The sequence below is a fragment of the Hyla sarda genome, chromosome 12 (assembly GCF_029499605.1).
Source record: "Hyla sarda isolate aHylSar1 chromosome 12, aHylSar1.hap1, whole genome shotgun sequence".
In the NCBI taxonomy this organism is placed as follows: Eukaryota; Metazoa; Chordata; class Amphibia; order Anura; family Hylidae; genus Hyla; species Hyla sarda.
This window is the reverse complement of record NC_079200.1, coordinates 35,131,349-35,157,765: the sequence shown is the minus strand read 5'-3', so window position 1 is coordinate 35,157,765 and position 26,417 is coordinate 35,131,349. Positions and strand designations below refer to the sequence as shown.

General features: G+C 47.2%; 1 protein-coding gene across 2 annotated transcripts in view; it reads left to right on the top strand.

The window, feature by feature from the left end:
- Positions 1-26,417, top strand: part of CACNB1 (calcium voltage-gated channel auxiliary subunit beta 1) — a 138,048-nt gene that overhangs the window by 74,530 nt on the left and 37,101 nt on the right. For both annotated transcript variants that reach the window (XM_056547712.1, XM_056547713.1), the window contains exons 3-6: positions 19,556-19,675; positions 19,761-19,883; positions 22,464-22,600; positions 25,865-25,938. In XM_056547712.1, coding sequence (XP_056403687.1) covers positions 19,556-19,675; positions 19,761-19,883; positions 22,464-22,600; positions 25,865-25,938 — 454 coding nt within the window. The remainder of the gene's footprint in view (positions 1-19,555; positions 19,676-19,760; positions 19,884-22,463; positions 22,601-25,864; positions 25,939-26,417) is intronic.

Below are 26,417 nucleotides of genomic sequence, written 5' to 3'. Positions count from 1 at the left end.
TTTACTGAGTAGAAGACAGGTGTAATCATTTTCACAGCTAAAGCCAGATTTCCCAGAGAGGTGGCCAGGACCCAGAGGACCCAGCTTGCTGGACCAATACTTGTAATAAACTTGACTTTGACTTGTAATTAGACTTGACTTGACTATGTGCAGGACTTGACTATTTGTAGTGACAGCAGACATAGACTTGAGACTTACTGGAGAGACTTTAGCTTTGTGGCCTTCCAGACGCTGAACACTTGTCCTGAGATCTCTGGTAGCTGCCTCAGCAAAGACTTAGATGTTACTCTCAGAAGAGTCTGATCTGAGGAGGGAGGAAGAGGGCTAATTGCAATGGCCGCCCCATTATAGTGGGGGCTGGATTAAAGTCCATTGGTCAAGCTGTGAGTCATAGGTTAAAGCTGGTGCTCTGTGGGATTGCATGTGACAACAGATCATGTGACTGCATAACATAACATGTGACAGGCTTGCTCACAGGTCCTTGAGACCTCCCACAGGTCCTGTAGACTATCTATACATAGATATCTTGTCTATGCGTTGAAGTGACATACACACCATATAAAACAACAGGGAGAAAACAAAGGGAGACCCTGCAGGGGAGCTGTACCTGTACTGGGACACTACAAACCCCCTCGCTTAATATAAGTCGTCCTCGACATAAGGTTCTGTCAGGCTTGAGGAACGAAGTGGCCACAGGGCCAGATGCAGTCCTGAGGCATTTTACATTAGAGTCTTTGTATAATAGTCTATACACTCTCTGACTTGTAGTTGAACAGGATTGTGAACAGGATTTGTGGTTATATATAACTTGTACATATACATTTACTTGACTTGTAAGTACCTTTACTATGCACATTTTAACTGGACTTGCATTTTATAATTGGACTATATACTAGACATTGTATACATGACTAGACTTATTACTTTAGACTTATAGTTGCGGATTGGGTTTCCAGAGGCTCTCTGCCCAATGCCTTGGCTACTGGGGTCCCTTTGGCATAAAACACATCTCCCCAGAACACTATTTTTGGTTTACTCACATTTTTATGCTAGACAATGAATACCGATATCACTTTGACATTCATGTTACCTTGTACTGACTACGTGCTTTAGGTTAGTTTCAGGAATACTTACTGGCAAGGAAAGTATCCTGTGCACGAACAGGATGACATATGACATAACATACACTTGACATGTTACTTTGAGTAGTCTGTAAAATGTGAATGATACAGTACTACTTTATGTGACTGAGGTATACTTGACTTATGTATACTGATACTGAACTATATGTACATTATTTGTGTACACAACTATGTGTACTGTTGTAGTGTACTACACACACTATACTTTGTACTGGATGCTGGTAAAGGGGTGATATAGGCTCCTCTCGAACGTATCAGGACAAACTCCTGTGAGGAAACAACCAGACATGAATGACTGTACACATTGACTTTTAGTATACAACAACCTTATACATTTTATTTGACATTTGATAACACAATTTAGGACTATAACATTAGGAGCACAACAACTCAGTGTACCTCCATGACCCCCTTTTTTTTTTTTTACCGAAGCAAAATATATAAATTTATACATTCACTACTGCTCAGTAGTCCATGTACAACAGGAGTTCATGGTTCAGTCAACTCAGGGTCCCCATCCTGAGAAGACTGGTATGCAGCTTAATAGAATCTCCTACACCAAGGAGTCTCTCGGCCGGAGCCGGGCACATTAATTAACCCCTTCATGACCCAGCCCATTTTCACCTTCATGACCTAGGCATTTTTTGAAAATCTGACCACTGTCACTGTCACGATGCCGGCTGGCAGGTAGTGGACCCTCTGTGCCAGAGAGGGATTGGCGTGGACCGTGCTAGTGGACCGGTTCTAAGCCACTACTGGTTTTCACCAGAGCCCGCCGCAAAGCGGGATGGTCTTGCTGCGGCGGTAGTGACCAGGTCGTATCCACTAGCAACGGCTCACCTCTCTGGCTGCTGAAGATAGGCGCGGTACAAGGGAGTAGGCAGACGCAAGGTCGGACGTAGCAGAAGGTCGGGGCAGGCAGCAAGGATCGTAGTCAGGGGCAACGGCAGAAGGTCTGGAAACACTGGCAAGGGACACACAAGGAACGCTTTCACTGGCACTAAGGCAACAAGATCCGGCAAGGGAGTGCAAGGGAAGTGAGGTAATATAGGGAGTGCACAGGTGATAACTCTAATTGGAACCACTGCGCCAATCAGCGGCGCAGTGGCCCTTTAAATCGCAGAGACCCGGCGCGCGCGCGCCCTAGGGAGCGGGGCCGCGCGCGCCGGGACAGAACAGACGGGGAGCGAGTCAGGTAGGAGAGCCGGGGTGCGCATCGCGAGCGGGCGCTACCCGCATCGCGAATCGCATCCCGGCTAGCAGCAGGATCGCAGCGCCCCGGGTCAGAGGACGTGACCGGGGCGCTGCAGCGGAGGAGGTGAAGCGAGCGCTCCGGGGAGGAGCGGGAACCCGGAGCGCTCGGCGTAACAGTACCCCCCCCCTTGGGTCTCCCCCTCTTCTTGGAGCCTGAGAACCTGAGGAGCAGACTTTTGTCAAGGATGTTGTCCTCAGGTTCCCAGGATCTCTCTTCAGGACCACAACCCTCCCAGTCTACTAAAAAAAAATTTTTTCCTCTGACCTTTTTGGCAGCCAAAATCTCCTTGACCGAGAAGACGTCCGAGGAGCCGGAAACAGGAGTGGGAGGAACAGATTTGGGAGAAAAACGGTTGAGGATGAGTGGTTTGAGAAGAGAGACGTGAAAGGCATTAGGGATACGAAGAGAAGGAGGAAGAAGAAGTTTATAAGAGACAGGATTAATTTGACACAGAATTTTGAAAGGACCAAGATAGCGTGGTCCCAACTTGTAGCTAGGGACACGGAAGCGGACATATTTAGCGGAGAGCCATACCTTGTCTCCAGGGGAAAAAACGGGGGGAGCTCTTCTTTTCTTATCCGCGAACCTCTTCATGCGTGAAGAAGCCTGTAAGAGAGAATTTTGGGTCTCTCTCCATATAATGGAAAGGTCACGAGAAATTTCATCCACAGCGGGCAGACCAGAGGGCAAGGGGGTAGGAAGGGGGGGAAGAGGGTGACGGCCGTACACCACGAAAAATGGGGATTTGGAGGAAGATTCAGAGACCCTGAAGTTATACGAGAATTCGGCCCATGGAAGGAGATCTGCCCAGTCATCCTGGCGGGAGGAAACAAAATGTCGCAAATAATCACCCAGGATCTGGTTAATTCTTTCTACTTGTCCATTGGACTGGGGATGATATGCAGAGGAAAAATTTAATTTAATCTTGAGTTGTTTACAGAGAGCTCTCCAGAATTTAGACACGAATTGGACCCCTCTATCCGAGACAATCTGCGTAGGCAACCCGTGAAGACGAAAAATGTGTACAAAAAATTGTTTAGCCAACTGAGGCGCAGAAGGAAGACCAGGAAGAGGAATGAAATGTGCCATTTTGGAGAATCGATCAACGACCACCCAAATAACGGTGTTGCCACGGGAAGGGGGTAAATCAGTAATAAAATCCATACCAATCAGAGACCAAGGCTGTTCGGGGACAGGCAGAGGATGAAGAAAACCAGCGGGCTTCTGGCGAGGAGTCTTATCCCGGGCACAGATAGTGCAGGCTCGCACAAAGTCCCCAACATCCGTCTCCAGAGTTGGCCACCAATAGAAGCGGGAGATGAGTTGCACAGATTTCTTGATGCCCGCATGACCTGCGAGATGGGAGGAGTGACCCCATTTGAGGATTCCGAGGCGTTGGCGTGGAGAAACAAAGGTCTTTCCTGGAGGAGTCTGTCTGATGGAGGCAGGAGAAGTGGAGATCAGGCAGTCAGGTGGAATGATGTGTTGCGGAGGGAGATCAACTTCTGAGGCATCCGAGGAACGAGAGAGAGCATCGGCTCTAATGTTCTTATCGGCAGGACGAAAGTGAATCTCAAAATTAAATCGGGCAAAGAACAGAGACCACCGGGCCTGGCGAGGATTCAGCCGTTGGGCCGACTGGAGGTAGGAGAGGTTCTTGTGGTCGGTGTAGATAATAACAGGAAATCTTGATCCCTCCAGCAGATGCCTCCATTCCTCAAGTGCTAATTTAATGGCTAGAAGTTCTCGATCCCCGATGGAGTAGTTCCTCTCCGCTGGAGAGAAGGTCCTAGAGAAAAAACCACAAGTGACAGCATGCCCGGAAGGATTTTTTTGTAGAAGAACAGCTCCAGCTCCTACTGAGGAGGCATCAACCTCCAATAGGAAGGGTTTGGAAGGGTCAGGTCTGGAGAGCACGGGAGCCGAAGAAAAGGCAGACTTGAGTTGTTTAAAGGAGTCTTCTGCTTGAGGAGGCCAGGACTTGGGATCAGCATTTTTCTTGGTTAAAGCCACGATAGGAGCCACAATGGTAGAAAAATGTGGAATAAATTGCCTGTAATAATTGGCGAACCCCAAAAAGCGTTGGATAGCACGGAGTCCGGAGGGGCGTGGCCAATTTAAGACGGCAGAGAGTTTGTCTGGATCCATCTGTAGTCCCTGGCCAGAGACCAAATATCCTAGAAAAGGAAGAGATTGGCATTCAAACAGACATTTCTCAATTTTGGCATAGAGTTGGTTGTCACGAAGTCTCTGAAGAACCATACGGACATGCCGGCGGTGTTCCTCTAGATTGGCAGAAAAAATTAGGATATCGTCCAGATATACCACAACACAGGAGTATAATAGATCACGAAAAATTTCATTGACAAAGTCTTGGAAGACGGCAGGGGCATTGCACAGTCCAAAGGGCATGACCAGATACTCAAAGTGTCCATCTCTGGTGTTAAATGCCGTTTTCCACTCGTCCCCCTCTCTGATGCGGATGAGGTTATAGGCGCCTCTTAAGTCCAATTTAGTGAAGATGTGGGCACCTTGGAGGCGATCAAAGAGTTCAGAGATGAGGGGTAAGGGGTAGCGGTTCTTAACCGTGATTTTATTAAGACCGCGGTAGTCAATGCAAGGACGTAGGGAGCCATCTTTTTTGGAGACAAAGAAAAATCCGGCTCCGGCAGGAGAGGAGGATTTACGGATAAAGCCCCTTTTTAGATTCTCCTGGACGTATTCGGACATGGCAAGAGTCTCTGGGGCAGAGAGAGGATAAATTCTGCCCCGGGGTGGAGTAGTACCCGGGAGGAGGTCGATAGGGCAATCATAAGGCCTGTGAGGAGGTAGAGTCTCAGCTTGTTTTTTGCAGAAAACATCCGCGAAGTCCATATAGGCCTTGGGGAGACCGGTTACTGGAGGAACCACAGAGTTACGGCAAGGGTTACTGGGAACCGGTTTTAGACAGTTCTTGGAACAAGAGGACCCCCAACTCTTGATCTCCCCAGTGGACCAATCCAGGGTTGGGGAATGAAGTTGAAGCCAGGGAAGTCCAAGGAGAATCTCCGAGGTGCAATTGGGGAGGACCAAAAGTTCAATCCTCTCATGATGAGATCCGATGCTCATAAGAAGGGGCTCCGTGCGGAAACGTATGGTACAGTCCAATCTTTCATTATTTACACAATTGATGTAGAGGGGTCTGGCGAGACTGGTCACTGGGATGTTGAACCTGTTGACGAGAGAGGCCAAAATAAAATTTCCTGCAGAACCAGAGTCCAAGAAGGCCACTGTAGAGAAGGAGAAGGCAGAAGCAGACATCCGCACAGGCACAGTAAGACGTGGAGAAGCAGAGTAGACATCAAGGACTGTCTCACCCTTGTGCGGAGTCAGCGTACGTCTTTCCAGGCGGGGAGGACGGATAGGACAATCCCTCAGGAAGTGTTCGGTACTAGCACAGTACAGGCAGAGGTTCTCCATACGGCGTCGTGTCCTCTCTTGAGGTGTCAGGCGAGACCGGTCGACCTGCATAGCCTCCACGGCGGGAGGCACAGGAACAGATTGCAGGGGACCAGAGGAGAGAGGAGCCGAGGAGACGAAACGCCTCGTGCGAACAGAGTCCATATCTTGGCGGAGTTCCTGACGCCTTTCAGAAAAACGCATGTCAATGCGAGTGGCTAGGTGAATAAGTTCATGTAGATTAGCAGGAATTTCTCGTGCGGCCAGAACATCTTTAATGTTGCTGGATAGGCCTTTTTTGAAGGTCGCGCAGAGGGCCTCATTATTCCAGGACAATTCTGAAGCAAGTGTACGGAATTGTACGGCATACTCGCCAACGGAAGAATTACCCTGGACCAGGTTCAACAGGGCAGTCTCAGCAGAAGAGGCTCGGGCAGGTTCCTCAAAGACACTTCGGATTTCCGAGAAGAAGGAGTGTACTGAGGCAGTGACGGGGTCATTGCGGTCCCAGAGCGGTGTGGCCCATGACAGGGCTTTTCCGGACAGAAGACTGACTACGAAAGCCACCTTAGACCTTTCAGTGGGAAACAGGTCCGACATCATCTCCAGATGCAGGGAACATTGGGAAAGGAAGCCACGGCAAAACTTAGAGTCCCCATCAAACTTATCCGGCAAGGATAAGCGTATCCCAGGAGCGGCCACTCGCTGCGGAGGAGGTGCAGGAGCTGGCGGAGGAGATGACTGCTGAAGCTGTGGTAGCAACTGTTGTAGCATAACGGTCAGTTGAGACAGCTGTTGGCCTTGTTGCGCAATCTGTTGTGACTGCTGGGCGACCACCGTGGTGAGGTCAGCGACAACTGGCAGAGGAACTTCAGCGGGATCCATGGCCGGATCTACTGTCACGATGCCGGCTGGCAGGTAGTGGACCCTCTGTGCCAGAGAGGGATTGGCGTGGACCGTGCTAGTGGACCGGTTCTAAGCCACTACTGGTTTTCACCAGAGCCCGCCGCAAAGCGGGATGGTCTTGCTGCGGCGGTAGTGACCAGGTCGTATCCACTAGCAACGGCTCACCTCTCTGGCTGCTGAAGATAGGCGCGGTACAAGGGAGTAGGCAGACGCAAGGTCGGACGTAGCAGAAGGTCGGGGCAGGCAGCAAGGATCGTAGTCAGGGGCAACGGCAGAAGGTCTGGAAACACTGGCAAGGGACACACAAGGAACGCTTTCACTGGCACTAAGGCAACAAGATCCGGCAAGGGAGTGCAAGGGAAGTGAGGTAATATAGGGAGTGCACAGGTGATAACTCTAATTGGAACCACTGCGCCAATCAGCGGCGCAGTGGCCCTTTAAATCGCAGAGACCCGGCGCGCGCGCGCCCTAGGGAGCGGGGCCGCGCGCGCCGGGACAGAACAGACGGGGAGCGAGTCAGGTAGGAGAGCCGGGGTGCGCATCGCGAGCGGGCGCTACCCGCATCGCGAATCGCATCCCGGCTAGCAGCAGGATCGCAGCGCCCCGGGTCAGAGGACGTGACCGGGGCGCTGCAGCGGAGGAGGTGAAGCGAGCGCTCCGGGGAGGAGCGGGAACCCGGAGCGCTCGGCGTAACAGTCACTTTAAACATTAATAACTTTGGAATGCTTTTACTTATCATTCTGATTCCGAGATTGTTTTTTCGTGACATATTCTACTTTATGTTATCGGTAAAATTTCACTGATATTTGTATCCTTTCTTGGTAAAAAATCTAAAAATTTCATGAAAATTTTGAAAATTTAGCATTTTTCTAACTTTGAAAGTCTCTGCTTGAAAGGAAAATGGATATTCCAAATAAATTACATATTGATTCACATATACAATATGTCTACTTTGTGTTTGCATTAAAAAATTGACAAGTTTTTACTTTTGGAAGACACCAGAGGCTTCAAAGTTCCGCAGCAATTTTCCAATTTTTCTCAAGATTTTCAAAATCGTAATTTTTCAGGGCCCAGTTCAGGTTGGAAGTGGATTTTAAGGATCTTCATATTAGAAATACCCCATAAATGACCCCATTATAAAAACTGCACCCCCCAAAGTATTCAAAATGACATTCAGTAAGTGTTTTAACCCTTTAGGTGTTTCACAGGAATAGCAACAAAGTGAAGGAGAAAATTCTAAATCTTCATTTTTTACACTCGCATTTTCTTGTAGACCCAATTTTTGAATTTTTACAAGGGGTAAAAGGAGAGAAATCACCCTAAAATTGGTAACCCAATTTCTCTTGAGTAAGGAAATACCTCATATGCGTATGTAAAGTGTTCGGCGGGCGCAGTAGAGGGCTCAGAAGGGAAGGAGCGACAATGGGATTTTGGAGAGTGAGTTTTTCTGAAAGGGTTTTTGGGGGGCATGTCCCATTTAGGAAGCCCCTATGGTGCCAGAACAGTGGACCCCCCCCCACATGTGACCCCATTTTGGAAACTATACCCCTCATGGAATTTAATAAGGGGTGCAGTGAGCATTTACACCCCACTGGCGTTTGACAGATATTTGAAACAGTGGACTGTGCAAATCAAAAATTGTATTTTTCATTTTCACAGACCACTGTTCCAAAAATCTGTCATACACCAGTGGGGTGTAAATGCTCACTGCACCCCTTATTACATTCCGTGAGGGGTGTAGTTTCCAAAATGGGGTCACATGTGGATATTTATTGTTTTGCGTTTGTCAGAACTGCTGTAACAATCAGCCACCCCTGTGCAAATCGCCTCAAATGTACATGGTGCACTCTCCCTTCTGGGCCTTGTTGTGCGCCCCCAGAGCACTTTGCGCCCACATATGGGGTATCTCCGTACTCACGAGAAATTGCGTTACAAATTTAGAGGGTCTTTTTTCCCTTTTACCTCTTGTGAAAATGAAAAGTATAGGGCAACACCAGCATGTCAGTGTAAAAAATTTATTTTTTTACACTAACATGCTGGTGTAGACCCCAACTTCACCTTTTCATAAGGGGTTAAAGAAGAAAAAGCCCCCCAAAATTTGTAAGGCAATTTCTCCCGAGTACGGCGATACCCCATATGTGTCCCAAAACTGTTGCCCTGAAATACGACAGGGCTCCAAAGTGAGAGAGCGCCATGCGCATTTGAGGCCTGAATTAGGGATTTGCATAGGGGTGGACATAGGGGTATTCTACGCCAGTGATTCCCAAACAGGGTGCCTCCAGCTGTTGCAAAACTCCCAGCATGCCTGGACAGTCAATGGCTGTCCGGCAATACTGGGAGTTATTATTTTGCAACAGCTGGAGGCTCCATTTTGGAAACAGTAGCGTACCAGACGTTTTTCATTTTTTGGGGGGAGGGGGGCTGTGTAGGGGTATGTGTATATGTAGTGTTTTTTACTTTTTATTTTTGGTTAGTGTCAGTGTAGTGTAGTGTTTTTAGGGTACAGTCACATGGGCAGAGGTTCACAGCAAGTTTGCCGCTGGAAGTTTGAGCTGCAGCGCAAAATTTGCGCCATCTCAAACTTGCAGCACTCACTGTAAACCTCCGCCCATGTGAGTGTACCCTGTACATTCACATTGGGGGGAGGGGGCAAACATCCAGCTGTTGCAAACTCCGAGCATGCCCTTTGGCTGTCCGTGCATGCTGGGAGTTGTAGTTTTGCAACAGCTGGAGGAACACTGGTTTGGAAACACTAAGTTAAGTAATAAACTTTCAAGTGTTTTGCAACCAAACTTAGTGTTTCCAAACCAGTGTGCCTCCAGCTGTTGCAAAACTACAACTCCCAGCATGCATGGTCTGTCAGTGCATGCTGGGAGTTATAGTTTTGCAACAATTGCAACAGCTGGAGGCACTGAGGTAGGAAACGGACAATGTTTCCCAACTAGTGTGCCTCCAGTTGTTGCAAAACTACAACTCCCAGCATGCCCAGACTGCCAAGGCATGCTGGAAGTTGTAGTTCGGCAATATCTGAAGGATCAGATGTTGCCGAACTACAACTTCCAGCATGCTTGGGCAGTCTGGGCATGCTGGGAGTTGTAGTTTTGCAACATCTGGAGGTCCACAGTTTGGAGACCACTGTATAATGGTCTCCAATCTGTGCTCTTCCAGATGTTAGAGAACTACAACTCCCAGCATGCCTGGACAGACTGAGCATGCTGAGATTTGTAGTTTTGCTACATCTGGAAGAGCACAGATTGGAGACCATTATACAGTGGTCTCCAAACTGTGGACCTCCAGATGTTGCAAAACTACAACTCCCAGCATGCCCAGAAAGCCAAAGGCTGTCTGGGCATGCTGGGAGTTGCAGTTTTGAAACTCTCAGAGGCAGCAGTGAGATCGCTTTACGGCGATCTCACTGCTGCCAATGAAGATGTCGCACTGCTGCCGGAAACTCACCTCCGGGACGCAGCGCAGCCAGGACCGCACGGAGGACGCCGGGACCGCCGGGACACCGCTCCGACGGGTAAGTGACGCCGGGGGACGGGTCAGGGACACTTAGCAGAGCGGTGTGTGTCCCGATCCCCGTGATCGGAACTCACACACCGCGCTGCTAAGTATTCTGATAGCGAAACGCTGCTATCAGCTTGTCAGATTTGACCAGCTGATAGCAGCGATCGCTGGGGGGGGGGGGGGTGGGGGACGAAACCCCCCGTGGTCGCACGGTAAGATGGCTGGCTATCAGTGATAGCCACCATCTTTCCGGGCGCTGCGGGATGCCGCGAGTAGCGGCAGTAATGTCCATGACGTACCTGTATGTCATGGGTCGGGAACACCTTGCCACCCATGACGTACAGGTATGTCATAGGTCGGGAAGGGGTTAATAGGGTTGGTTGCGTTACAAATGGAAGAACTTTTCTTGACACAGTCTTGTCAGGTACATATCTTGAACTGTTGCTGAAAACCTGAAACAATAAAGTGTGCTACTACACGATAGTCATTCTTACCACCAAAGTTTGGTTACATTTACTGTACACAAGTTACTTAGAGAGCGTTCTTTCTTTCAGGCAATTTCCTTTCCCAGTCTCGCCTTCCAAGTGGGGTCCTAGGCTTTGAGATGTACCTAGGGTTGCAAGACTGGGCCCCTTGCATGGGGTCAATATGGGTGTCCCAGGACACATGGGACAGACTGGAATTGGTGATGGTGGGATTAATTGTAACCACCACCTGCACTGCAGCGGCTTGCGCCACAGAGGGATTACTTGTTGGTGCCTGCTCTTCAGGCCAAACCTCCGCCACTGCAGGAGTAGGCCTAGGCACTTTTATGGGTACCCGTTGGTTAGGCCAAACCTCCTTGACAGCTGGAGTAGGCCGAGGTACATGAGTTGGTGCCCAGTGGTCAGGCCAAACCTCCTCTCTTCTAGGAGTAGGCCTGGGCACATCTGTATAGGAACCTTGACTGGAACGCCTTTGGTACTTGGGATCCATCGCAGGTGGATCAGGATACTCCTCTTGGATGACTGCTCCTTTAACACTTGGAGGGACGAGCCCAAAGGGATCTGAGTCCCAATCTTAGGAGGGGAAATAGTCAAATGGAATTTGAGTAGGGTTTACTGGTCTGGTGACCGCAGCGGCCCATTCCCCTCAAAAGCTTTTCACTGGGGTGTACTCAATAATCTCCCCGTTCTTCAGAGAGTGTTGTTCTGTAGGAAGATAGTCTCTCTGAACAGCTCTCCTGTTGACTAGGAGAGTGTTTCCATTGTGACAGTCCATGATGGTGCCGAATCCCGGACACAGTCAAATTTAATCACTGTAGCGTGTCGGCGCTCGAGGGGGGGCTCACCCTCTTGGGGATGCTCCAGTCGGCGGATCCTCTAGCTGCTTTGTATCTTGCTGCTGTCTTTCTTCAAATGGAAGCCGCTTCGGAGGGTAACTCTGCAGCTTCTGGACCCTCAGTTCCTTGATGGCGGCGGCCACCTCGGCATCTCTTTTGGCCTTTTTGGATTGGGCCGGAGGAACTGAGAGTAGAGACTTCCCGGGCAAGGGAAGTAGATGCTCCCGCATGTATTTGATAAGACTCGGCCCATTGCCGAACAGCCATTTAGGGAGCGGTGGTGACGGTGGATGTACTAATGGCTGTGGGGCCTGGGGTACTGGCTCAGGGCTGGAGGAGGAGGGAGTAGAAAAATTGGCTTCCGCCAGGTACTCACATCAGACTCCCTCGGGATCTCAGCCCAGGAACCCCAGCTGCGGTGATGAGGCAACAGTCTCACAGGCGACGGCCCTCTGGAAGCCTCCGGTGTTTCCTCCGCTGTTGCTGCGGCCCACTCGCCATCGTCCTCAGGTAGCGGCACCTTCATGCAGGCGTCTTTGGCCCCGAGGGACAGCTGATGCAGACGCTCTGATAACTCGCCACAGCGGCAATCATCCGATCCTCCGGCTCCATCTTTGGACTCTTGGTGCATGTGGATCGCTGGGTCTCTGCCATCTTGCTGCTCTCCTTCCGCACTTCCGGTGGACTGAAGAGGTCAAGCTCCGCCTTGCCTTTTATATTGGTCTCCGACAAGATGGCCACCAGCCGGAAGGACGTCATCAGCGGGGTCTGGGACTGGAAGCAGCACACCCCCCTGGCAATACGGGGCGGACCTTTCAAGTTCCACTTGGGGTTGGACACCACGACATTGTTTCCACACCTGGGGGCGGGACGCCATCACTGGCGGGAATCTTTGGTGCACTTTTCCAGCACATCTTTAACCCTTGCAGGTACAACAGTCATTTTGGTGCGCAACATGGCCTCCGTTCTAATCTTGCCCATTGTAAATCCAACTTTGGCAGACTTTTTCACCACCAACAATACTGTAATTTTCACCTTCCCCATTATTTCTTCAACGCCAGCACAAAAACTTATTTCAATGACACAGTCCCGTACACTTTGCTGGCGCACACTTTTTTGCAAAGACATGTGACTTGGTATTAGACACAGTTCAGACTTGCGGGGTAGGACTTGCGGCAACTCACCTATGGCACACACCCGTATACTGTTAATGGGTGGCCTGACTTGACTGGGATATTGAGTGATTAAGGCACACACCCGTATCCTGTTCCCTGACACCAAAATTTGTGCTGGATCACCGGGTGAATGGCGGGACCACGGGTGTTGCGGTAAGAGTGGTGGGATCAGATGTTATTAACCCCGGGGGTCGGATGGTATTAACCCCTATGTGTTTGTGACGCCAGTGTGGTCTTCGGGTTCCGAAACACCACAGGCCCGGATTTTCCGCTATCCCACGGGCTAGTAGTCAATAAAGAGTCCACAACCAGTTTGGGTCAAACGGAGGCTTTACTGATTAGAAGACAGGTGTAATTATCTTCACAGCTAAGGCCAGATTTCCCAGAGAGGTGGCCAGGACCCAGAGGACCTCGCAGCTTGCTTATAATAAACTTGACTTTGATTTGTAATTAGACTTGACTATGTGCAGGACTTGACTTGACTATGTGCAGGACTTGACTATTTGTAGTGACAGCAGACATACGCTTGAGACTTACTGGATGGACTTTAGCTTTGTCGCCTTCCAGACGCTGAACACTTGTGCTGGTAGATCTCTGGTAGCTGCCTCAGCAAAGACTTAGATGTTAGTCTCAGAATAGTCTGAGGAAAGAGGAAGAGGGCTAATTGCAATGGCCGCCCCTTTATATATAGTGAGGGGCTGGACTAAAGCCCATTGGTCAAGCTGTGGGTCATAGGTTAAAGCTGGTGCTCTGTGGAACAGATCATGTGACTGCATAACATAACTTGTGAGTGGCTTACTCACAGGTCCTTGAGACCTCCCACATCTATAGATGTCTTTAGATAGTAGACTATCTATACATAGAGATCCTGTCTAGTCTATGCATTAAAGTGAAATACACACCATATAAAACAACAGGGAGACCCAGCAGGGGAGCCCCCAGGTCACTCAACCTGACAAGGCCTACAGGTAATATAGGACCATATACCTGTTCCAGGACATTGCAGTGTGAAATGGTGCAATATTCCACTCAGAGTGTCCCACTATAATCAGCTTATTAAGCCATAACCCCTGCAAAGGGTTCCTGAGTCTTTAAATGGTCTCTCAGTCTGGTTCAGTAGCAATCACAATCATGGGAATGACTGCTGACCTGACAGTTGTGCAGAAAAACATCATTGACACCCTCCATAAGGAGGGAAAGCCTCAAAAGGTAATTGCAAACAAAGTAGGATGTTACCAAAGTGCTGTATCAAAGCACATTAATAGAAAGTTATATGGAAGGGGAAAGTGTGGAAGAAAAAGGTGCACAAGCAGCAGGGATGACCGCAGCATGGAGAGGATTGTCAGGAAAAGACCAATCAAAAGTGTTGGGGACTTTCACAAGGAGTGGACTGAGGCTGGAGTCAGTGCATCAAGAGCCACACACAGATGGATCCTGGACATGGGCTTCAAATGTCAGAAGCATCTCACCTGGGCTAAAGAAAAAGAGACCTGGTCAGTCGCCCAGTCGTCCTCCAGTGTGAAGTTTCCACAGTCTGTGTTAATTTGGGGAGCCGTGTCATCTGCTGATGTTGGTCCACTGTGCTTCATTAAGTCCAGTGTCAACACATCCGTCTACCTGGAGATTTTGGAGCGCTTCATGCTTCCTTCGTAGACAAGCTTTAAGGGGATGCTGACTTCATTTTCCAGCAGGACTTGGCACCTGCCCACACTGCCAAAAGCACCAACACTTGGTCCATTGACCATGTGATTACTGTGCTTCATTGGCCAGCAAACTCGCCTGGCCTGAACCCCATAGAGAATCTATGGGGCATTGCCAAGAGGAAGATGATAGACCTGAAACCAAACAATGTAGAAGAGCTGAAGGTCTTCCATACCACCTCAGCAGTGCCACAGGCTAATAGCTTCCATGCCATGCCGCATTGAGGCAGTAATGGCTGCAAAAGGGGCCCAAACCAAGTACTGAATACATATGCATGCTTATACTTTTCAGAGGTCGGATATTGTTCTATGTACAATCCTTGTTTTATTGATTGAATGTAATATTCACATTTTTCGAGTATCACCTGTTTACACAGCTAGATATTTGGAGAGTGCTCTATCAAGCAATAGCAAACAATAGCATCAAGTGAACTTATCCAGACCCTCCTACCACCCTTACACACAGGATGAATATGGTCTTCCGGTTAGGGGGGGTATATAAAATGTTTATTTATAATGTCCCCGAAAGTTTAACTTAATCTAGGGTTGCTGGCTGAATACTCTAAAGACTACCAAATAAGATTCTTCTTTAAATCTGCAGAAATCCCATGCAGATATTTATCGATGCTCTTTTCGGTTGAGTTTGTGTATTCTGTTTATGGTTGGTTGTCTCTATCTCTGTGTTGTATACTGTTCCACTTTTCCTCTGCACAGGTTTTGATAAATCCCCCACATAGTGCATATCAGGTTACCCTCTTGGAAATATGGTAAGATAATTTAAGAAAAATGCACAGCTGTCTTATTTTTGGTTTATTTGCTTTAGGAGACTTTTGCCATTGTTACAAGGATGATATCATTGTCGTCTTGTTGGCTGTTGTCAGTTTTATAGTAAGTTTACAATAAAAAAGATCAAAGCTGGATTCATATGTAGCATAATTCCATTGCAAAGATTGAAATCTGCAAGTCTTCATGTAATGCTGATTTTGTAGCATATTTTTTGTTGAGTAAATTTACACCACCTTGAATATATCATATAGAAGACAACATTTCAATTCTAGCAACATAAAAGAGTAGAAATGAACCCTAGGTGATATAAAAGGGAAACAATTAATTAATTTAATTTGCCTTGATCCAACAGCTGCCATTCCATAGTCTTCTGATCCCCGCTGCTTACTGCTGCCTCCTGTGATACGTAGACCCCATAAAAACTGCACGTTCAGCCAATAACTGACTGTGGTGGGTAACCACTGCAATCAGTGATGGGCTGAACGGGCAGGTCTGTGGTGTTCACAGATTACAGGAACCAGGGAGCAGTAGGGACCAGGAGATGGTGTAATGGCTGCTGCAGGGACAGGTGAGTATTCTTTCTTTTTTTTTTTTTTTTACATCAGTAATAGTCGATTACCAGTTTCTTCTGGGGCTAGGATACTCCTTTAAAGCAGCTTGAAGACATTAGATTAATATCAGGATATCCCACTCACAATGTGTATGGGAAGCTCCCAACTGTCCCTAAACAATGAGAAAATAACAATCTTATATGTTGGCTTTCAATATGCCCAATCCAGTGTTGTAGAAGTATAAGGCATGTTTCTATGTTGAAATAAACAGGCATGATCAAGCTGACTATATAATTATAAAGGGATTGTGGCAGATAGTTGTCAATCAGTACATATCTTACTATATGTGTATGGCTAGCTTACAGAGGTTACCCAATGTCAAAGAATTGTGGCATAGGTGGATAACAATAAATAAAACAGGCTCAGGTAGATTACAATGAAAAAAAAAAGGACACTCCCCTGCTTTGATCCCCCATCACATCTATCCCAAAGGTCCTGAACAGTGCTTCCTACTTTTATTTTAAAATGAAGATAGGGCACACTCGGCCAATCACCAGCCATAGTTCTGACCCAGTCAGCCAGGACTAGGGACCATTGGGGCAGATGTGGTGGGGATTGGGGCAATTATGTATAATTTATTTTTCATTTTTTTCCCAATCCATGAGAATGTACACAATTGTGTGGTATCAGATAACCCCTTTAAAGTGATTGTCCGGTAAAAAAAATCTAAACCCCCTATCCACAAGATTCTGATCGCAGGAGTCTAAACTCGCAGTGAGAGCACATGACACGCGCTCCATTAATTTGAATAGGAGTGTCAGCACAGATGAATTGATCGCATTACCTGCGGCATTCCACAGATATTGTCCTTTAAGTTTTACATTTAAAGAGTATCTGTCATAAACCACAAAAAAAGTTATATGTTACAGTACCTAATCCTGATTATGTACATATCATTTTTATATGTCTAGCACCTATATTTCTCACAAATACCTTCTATCTGTTGCTCATTTGGTTTGTTATCCAGTGACTCCTCTTCCTCCCTGAGTGCTGGGTCTCTTCTTCAAATCACTGCAGCCTGTAGTGTAACCCCCTCCTCTCTGTTTTCAGTCTAAAAACTGAGTCTATTAGGACAGGAGTGAGCACAGAGAAGTGATAGTCCCACCCTCACTCTCTGGACTTTGTCCCGGCCTGTGCTTCAGCTTGGACAAGAATGACGTGGCAGCCAGACAGGATTATGTCCTGGATGTTTTTTGTTTTTTTTTTATATATATGTAAGTCATAATTTCTATAAAAAGGAAATTAACATTTCTAATATACCTCATAAAAATGTGTTAGGTTTTACCAAGATGTACAACATATAAAAAGTTTCTGAATCTGACAGTGCCCATTTAAGGCCCCTTTCATACTACAGGTTCATTGTGTAAAAAATCTCTGCTATTACTCCCGGCAAAACATCCCGGAAAATCAATGGATTTTTTGAACATCCTTTTGCATCAGGCATGTCCGTTTTTACTAATGTCAGTTATTTTTGCCGGCACAAAAGACGGTGCATGCACAAATTTTTGGTCCGGCAAAAAAAAATTGCGAAAAAACGGACGTTAACATTTAAAGGGGTATTCCAGGATTACAGCTACAGGGGCTGTAATGTTGGTGTAGTTCATAATATAGTGTCTGTACCTGTGTGTGACGGTTTTCTCACAATTCTTCTGTGATTTTCACAACAATATTTATTTTTAACAGCATACAAAATGACTGTTGTCTCGGATTTTTCCCAGCTTGCAATGCAGCCGAGACCTGACTCACTAGTCAGCTGATGAGAGGGAGCTTGTCTGCTTCAATGGGTGGAGCGATCGCTTGGTGAGAGAGGGATCAATCTGCAACTAATAAAACAGCTGTAGGCACCCTGATTGAAAACCACAGGCCTTTTGTTTCAATGGGTGGGGTGGCTGATATGTGGGAGGGAGTAAATTGGAATTGTGGGATTTGTAGTCAAAAAAAGAAAAGTCAAACAGGAAATACAAGTTCACAGAAAGCTAGCCACAGTATTATGTTAATCTCACAACATAGCCATTTAGCCCCAAGACAAGCGCAGATCCTTCCTAATCATGTCCATTACTGTCTGCCAGGTACATACTAAAATCACCTTATGGTGGATAACCCCTATCAAAAGTCTATGAGAACCGGATGTTCAAAAAAAAATCCGTTATTGTCAGGTTTAACATTTGTTTTTTGTACTGAGCATGCTCAGTAGAGCTTTACAAAAAAAAGGGTTAAAAACCTGATTTAAAAAAACGGATGTAACTGGTAATAACAGATGATAACGGATGAAAAACATCAGTTTTTTAAAGAAAAAACCCATCAAAAATAACGGATGATGGTCATCAGTTATCATCCGTTATTACCAGTTATTGCATCCGTTTATTTCATCCTTTATTGTAAAATAACGTCAGTAAAAAAGCAGGATGATACCTGTAGTGTGAATGGGGCCTAAGATCATATTTGTACATAATGTCCTGTCTAAAACATATGAGGTATAATATTTATATGTATACACAATCATTTTTCCAAGTTGTTGAGATTGTTGGCATTTCATTCGTTTTTTTTACTAGGGTCACAGTTCGTGGTTGTTGGGGTATTTCATAGGGTTTTCCCAGCAATGATAGAGGTGGGTGTTGCCGTACAGTATAATTAGTAGTAGTCTCTGTGGACACATGTTTTTATCAATCATTGTGTCAGCTTCTTTACTGTCCCGGGCTGTATTTCTGGCTTCCAAAGCTGCTGGCCACCTGTCCCTAACACTCCATGAAGAAGTCTGTCACTGCCAATCTGACCTCACAGGAGGTGGGTCTGGCAGTCGGAAGAGCAATTTAGGATAGGACACAGGAAGTGTTTGTGTAGCTGTAGGTTTCTTTGTGTAAATGTGTCAACGACATTAGAACTTTTACAGCTCACTAAGGAACTTGTGAGTTTCTTTGCTTGAGGGCACAATTGTAAATGATCCAGTGATTGTGTCTGGTCAGAGCGGCTGTCATAGACTGAGAGCAACAATCCTGCTATAGGGGTATCAGAGAAATGTACGTATACGATTTCGATAATGAGGTGAGTATCTATATACTGTATATAGATCTATCTATATCTATATACTGTATTTATAATCAGGTATCTGCTTGTTCTCTTGTATATTGCTCTATATGTTAAACATTTCTTTCCTGTAGCTTTTATTCCATGCCTCTCAATCTGTTACTGTCTTGCCTTCTACTCTTAGGTTACGTTCCCACCTGGCGTATTTTGCTGCGTATTTGCTGCGTATTTGGTGCTGCGTATTTTCCTATCCATTGACTTCAACAGAGAAAATAGAATACGCAGCAGCAAATACGCAGCAAATACGCCGTGTGGGAATGTACCCTTAGGGTGCGTTCCCACCTGGCGTATTTTGCTGCGTATTTGCTGCGTATTTGTTGCTGCGTATTTTATTTCCCATTGAAGTCAATGGGTTAGAAAATACGCAGCAGCAAATACGCAGCAAAGTACGCCAAGTGGGAACGCACCCTAAGGGTACATTCCCACACGGCGTATTTGCTGCGTATTTGCTGCTGCGTATTTTATTTTCTCTGTTGAAGTCAATGGGTAGGAAAATACGCAGCACCAAATACGCAGCAAAATACGCCGTGTGGGAACGTACCCTAAAGATGTATAGTTAGGGCTCAGTTTGGCTTTTTAACATGTTTCTGTCCTTGTGATTAAACAAGTCTTAATCTATTCATCCAGGGGTCAGCAGAGTCCTATACTAGTCGTCCATCCGATTCAGATGTGTCCCTTGAAGAAGATAGGGAGGCTTTACGAAAAGAGGCAGAACGCCACGCTCTAGCACAACTGGAAAAAGCAAAGGTAAGAGTAGTCAATGTAGTCTTGTGTAGAGATGGACATATCTGTCGTATAGTGCTTTTCTTATATGTCTCATGTCTCCTCACAGACCAAGCCCGTGGCTTTTGCAGTACGGACGAATGTAGGATATAACCCCGCTCCAGGAGATGATGCTCCAGTGCAGGGGATGTCCATCAACTTTGATCCCAAAGATTTCCTTCACATCAAGGAGGTATGACGGGAACATATAGGGGTACATGAGGATATTGATGACTGGTATAACCATATTGCTATCTACCGTATTTTTCGCTGTATAAGACGCACTTTTTCTTCCCCAAAACTGGGGGGGAAAAGTCGGTGCGTCTTATACGGCGAATATACCCCTATCGCGGCGGTCCCTGCGGCCATCAACGGTCGGGACCCGCGGCTGATACAGGACATCACCGATCGCGGTGATGCCCTGTATTAACCCTTCAAAGCTGACCGCCGCGTCTGAAGGGAAAGTGACACTAACCCGGCTGTTCAGTCGGGCTGTTCGGGACCGCCGTGATTTCACCGCGGTGGTCCCGAACAGCCCGACTAAATAGCCGGGTTAGTGCTTACAGGACACCGGGAGGGACCTTACCTGCTTCCTCGGTGTCTTCTCCGTTCAGGGATCCCCTGTATGGCCGGCGCTCACCTTCCTCGTCATCACGTTGTCGCGTACGTGCGTCGGCGTGCGTAAGGACGTGATGATGGCGACGGAGAGCGAGGATACCCGGCCGGCAGCAGAGACGTTCCGGAGCGACGGGGACACGGCGACAGCGATGGAGCGACATCCAGGGCAGCGGTGACGGGTCCGGAGTGGCGGGGACAAGTGAGTATTACCTCCTATGCAGTGGTCTTCAACCAGCGGACCTCCAGATGTTGCAAAACTACAACTCCCAGCATGCCCGGACAGCCAACGGCTGTCCGGGCATGCTGGGAGTTGTAGTTTTGCAACATCTGGAGGTCCGCTGGTTGAAGACCACTATTGGGTTCAAAATCTGAAATTTTTTAGATTTTGCACCTAAAAATAGGGTGCGTCTTATACGCCGGTACGTCCTATAGGGCGAAAAATACGGTAATAATCAAGAGAAATATATGTATGGATGATATTATGCATGAAAATGTTGGCACTATGTTCAGTAATATTCCCCATCAAGGGTTTACACGCTATAATCATAACAAGGACTGGTAAATCGGATAGAAATACCTTTCATTTTAAAAGGAACCTGTCACTTGTTTCATGCAGCTTTAACCATCCGGGCAGTCTGTAGCGACTTCACCAATAGGGAGAGATCTGTCAATCAGTGCCGGCATACTGGCCCCATGACTTGGAGCCCTGTTCCTCGGTGAAATTATAACTATGGTTTCTCTGAAACAACACAGCCATTCGGAATGAAACAGATATCATTGTGATAACGTCTGTCAGTGTTACATTGTGTCCGTGGTTTTGGCAGCATGAAAATAGTGACGGTAGTGACAGGTTCCCTTTAAAGGGGTTATGCCCAGATCCCCTACTACATCGATCCCTGAACAAATATTGACTATCCCTAGATGACAGGGAAATAGAGAAATAAAGTGATCCCGACCATCACTTCTGTCACTGTCTCACAATGCCTAAACTGCTATATGTCCTATAGTAACATTCTAAGCCTTTTTGCAAAAACTAACATAAGGCAATTCAGCTGGGTTGTTAGCTGGATTAATATATGTGCTAAACCAATGTATAATTCCATTTAGTGCCCTATCTCTGTACCAAAATGGCTGAGGCAGAAAGGCTTGTTGGTATCCACTAGAGATGAGCGAACTTACAGTAAATTAAATTCGTCACGAACTTCTCGGCTCAGCAGTTGATGACTTTTCCTGCGTAAATTAGTTCAGCCTTCAGGTGCTCCGGTGGGCTGGAAAAGGTGGATACATTCCTAGGAAAGAGTCTCCTAGGACTGTATCCACCTTTTCCAGCCCATGGGAGTACCTGAAAGCTGAACTAATTTATGCAGGAAAAGACATCAACTGCCAAGCCGAGAAGTTTGTTATGAATCAAATTTACTGTAAGTTCGCTCATCTCTAGTATCCACCCTAACAAAGCACCTAGGCCTCATAAGCTGTCCGTTCCATTACCTTAAGAAAGATAATTAATTTCCTTAATATTCCAAGAAAAAAACTAGATACTGATAAGTACCATAAGGTCTTCAATTAAAGAGTTCCTGTCATATCCTACCCCCCCCCCCCCCCCCCCCCCCCAAAAAAAAAATGTATGTGCCTAATCCTGATCATGTACATATAATTTTATGTATCTAGTACCTATATTTCTCTCACAAACACTTTCCATCTGTTGCTCACCTGGTTTTGTAATACTATGCTTTAGAGGAGGTGTGCCCTCAGACTTCATGATTCTTCTTCCTCCCTGAGTCTGCTGTGCAGTGCTGGGTCTCCTCATCCATTCATTGCAGGCTGCTCTGTAACCCCCTCCTCTATATTTTCATGCTGCAGTCTGATAGGACAGGAGTGAGCACAGAGGAGTGCTAGTCCTGCCCTCACTTCCTGGACTTTGTCCCAGCTTGTGCTTCAGCTTGGACAAAGATGATGCTGGACTCGGACAGGATTATGGTCTGGATGGTGTGGGGATCCCCCTTTTTTTTAGGAGTCATGTTTTTTAAAAAGTAGATACATTTTTTATGAAGTATATGAGAAAGGTTAATGTTTTGCCAAGATGTCTAATATATGAAAAGTTTTTGAATCTCACAGTGCCCATTTAACCTGCCTTTCTTTTGACCACCAATCCCAGAAATATAATAATGACTGGTGGATCGGGCGAGCAGTGAGGGAGGGCTGTGAAGTTGGTTTCATTCCCTCTCCTGTCAAGTTGGAACATATGAGAATGCTCCAGGAACAGAAGATGCGACAAAGCAGGCTTAGTACCAGGTAAATACTTAGGGGTGGGGAGGGGGAGGATTTGATCTTGCACCTATATTTTGTCGTAGTTTCCACACTTTTTTATTGTTATTTTTGCTTCAGCATATTTATCATGCATTTCCGCCTGGCACGCCGGTTTTGCTCTGACAGATGTTGGTCCCTTGCAATTTTTAGACAAATTTATTATTTGCAACTTTTTTAAAAGTTGAGAACTTTTTGCATACTCCACTCTAGAAATCTACAAGGCAAAAAAAGTGATTTAAAAAATGTGAGATGATAAATTCCCTTCCTGTGTGTTAAAGGGGTCCTCCAGTGGAAAACATTTTATTCATATCAACTGGTTCCAGAAAGTTAAACACATTTGTAAATTACTTCTATTAAAAAATCTTAAAGCGCAACTGTCATAGATATTGTACCCTCCAGACCAGTGGTTCTTAACCTTGTTGGAGGTACTGAACCCCACCAGTTTCATGTGCGCATTCACCGAACCCCTCTTAATTGGAAAAATAAAATATGATTTTTTCAAATTCAAAACATAGGAGGTTTATATTTAAGTGTATATTTATACATAGGTGCACAAAATGAACAAAACCATTAAGAACAAAGAACAAAACCATGAAAACATGATTTTCACACAAAAACATAATGAATATTTACTGCAAATCAGTGCGACTTCTGCTGTTGTCTTTTAGAGACCAGTTCAGAAATGCGCGGCTTTAACTTGGCAAGTGCCACTCTCATGTCATTTTCGCAACAATGGCAGTGTTCCCCCACATTAGGCAGCCAGTGTTCCCCCACATTAGGCAGGCAGAGTTCCCCCACATTAGGCAGGCAGAGTTCCCCCACATTAGGCAGGCAGAGTTCCCCCACATTAGGCAGACAGAGTTCCCCCACGTTAGGCAGGCAGTGTTCCCCCACATTAGGCAGGCAGTGTTCCCCCACATTAGGCAGGCAGTGTTCCCCCACATTAAGCAGGTAGAGTTCCCCCCACATTAGGCAGACAGAGTTCCCCCCACATTAGGCAGGCAGTGTTCCCCCACATTAGGCAGGCAGTGTTCCCCCCACATTAGGCAGACAGTGTTCATCCACATTAGGCTGGCAGTGTTCCCCCCACATTAGGCAGGCAGTGTTCCCCCACATTAAGCAGGTAGAGTTCCCCCCACATTAGGCAGACAGAGTTCCCCCCACATTAGGCAGGCAGTGTTCCCCCACATTAGGCAGGCAGTGTTCCCCCCACATTAGGCAGACAGTGTTCCCCCACATTAGGCAGGCAGTGTTCCCCCACATTAGGCAGGCAGTGTTCCCCCACATTAGGCAGGCAGTGTTCCCCCACATTAGGCAGGCAGTGTTCCCCCACATTAGGCAGGCAGTGTTCCCCCACATTAGGCAGGCAGTGTTCCCCCACATTAGGCAGGCAGTGTTCCCCCCACATTAGGCAGACAGTGTTCCCCCACATTAGGCTGGCAGTGTTCCCCCACATTAGGCTGGCAGTGTTCCCCCCACATTAGGCAGGCAGTGTTCCCCCACATTAAGCAGATAGAGTTCCCCCCACATTAGGCAGACAGAGTTCCCCCCACATTAGGCAGGCAGTGTTCCCCCACATTAGGCAGGCAGTGTTCCCCCCACATTAGGCAGACAGTGTTCCCCCACATTAGGCAGGCAGTGTTCCCCCACATTAGGCAGGCAGTGTTCCCCCACATTAAGCAGGTAGAGTTCCCCCCACATTAGGCAGACAGAGTTCCCCCCACATTAGGCAGGCAGTGTTCCCCCACATTAGGCAGGCAGTGTTCCCCCCACATTAGGCAGACAGTGTTCCCCCACATTAGGCTGGCAGTGTTCCCCCACATTAGGCAGGCAGTGTTCCCCCACATTATGTAGGCCAGTGGTCTTCAACTTGTGGGCATCCAGATGTTGCAAAACTACAACTCCCTGCATGCCCGGACAGCCAACGGCTGTCCGGGCATGCAGGGAGTTGTAGTTTTGCAACATATGGAGGTCCACAGGTTGAAGACCACTGATGTAGGCAGTGTTCCCCCACATTAGGCAAGTAGTGTTCCCCCACATTATGTAGGCAGTGTTCCTCCACAGACATACAGCCTCCAGCCATATACAGTGTATGGCTGGAGGCTGTATGCCTGTGTACTGCCCTCTTCAGTGCTCCGACCACCACTCCGGCTATAGCAGTAGGTCCCGGGACCGGTGGTCGGAGCACCGAGGATGACGTGCCGCTGGTCACTTACCAAGCTGGCCGGCACGCGTCTTCCTCCTTCTCTATCCTCCGGTCCTCGGCGCCTTTGTTTCCATGGGCGCACGCACGGGACGTCAGTGACGTCCCGACGTGCGCTATGTCCCGGCGGCCCTGCGTTTTTAAACTTAACATGGGGCCGCAGGGAGTTAATAGTGATGGGGGGAATTGCCCCGTCGCTACAGGACGGGCAAACACCGGCTCTGCTCGGGGCCCCAAGCAATTGCTTGGTTTGCCTGTCCTGTTGCGAACCTCCCCCGCCGAACCCCCGGGACTGACTCACCGAACCCCTGGGGTTCGATCGAACCCAGGTTAAGAACCACTGCTCCAGACTTATACCATGATAGTATAGATGATAACACTTGTCATGCAGCTATACCTTTGGCTGCTCTTTATAACACTTTATCAGCCAGAAAATAGTTTTATTGTGCGGTCAGCAACAGTCGGCTAGGTGTGGCCTATGCCGAATAGGGTTCGCTATGCTCCACCTCCGCCACGCCTATCCCCTGTAAGTGAGCGCTGGGACTGCTGTGCTTCTGCTTTCACTAAAGACAGGGAGCGCTGGTGGCAGGCAACGGGAGTGAGCGCCAGAGAGAAAGCGCTTACTCCAGTCTCTGGCAGAGAGAAAGCGCTCACTCCCGTTACCTGCCACCAGCGCCATGTGCCTGTGCAATGCTAGAGACAGGGAGCCAGTATGAGCAGATCTCCATAGCAAACCTCTCCTGCTCTGGACAGTTCCTGACATGGACAGAGGTGTCAGTAGAGAGCACTGTGGTCAGACAAAAAAGAGCAACTCAACTTCCTCTGTAGCATACAGCAGCTGATAAGTACTGGATGGATTAAGATTTTTTAATAGAAGCAATTTACAAATCTGTTTAACATTCTGGCACCAGATGATTTGAAAAAAATTGTTTTCCACCGGAGTACCCCTTTAGCTAATAAATAATTATCTGTACAGTCCAGGGTAGTAGAGACTAACCTGTTTGATCGCACTTTTATATGTATTTTCTCCAAACTTTACCTTTCAGTAAATCCATTGGGAATTCGAACAGTCTGGGCGATGTGGGTGGTGGTACCCGCAGACCAACCCCTCCAGCTACAGGTGAGAAATTTTAGCTGTCGTATCTCTGGAAAGCAAAAAACACTTAATGTAAACATCTTTGTATACAATGAACAATTAAACCCAGAATACACATTATTGCAGGAACTTCTGCAACTGAAGAAAACTTCCATACATTTGCCCTCATTAAATGAAAGTCGCATAAACTTTTGGTACAAATCTTCCATGTGGACTTTACATGGGCTGTCAGCTGCATGAGTCCAGAATGCAGCAGACACATTTTGCACAGATTTGCTGCCGATTTCCGGTATCGGTATGGTGGTATCGGACAAGGATCGGGCAAAAGCCATTTCACGCAATGCTTTGCGCTTTGTCTGGGCCCTATAGGCCAGAGGAAGCGCAGAGTATGGTGTACAACAGTTCTCGCCCAGTCCGCGTCCGGCACTTTGTGGATACAGTAAAACTCCTTACATTTTCATCTCTGGTGAGTGCCACATACTTATTTTTTCTTCAGACGTGAC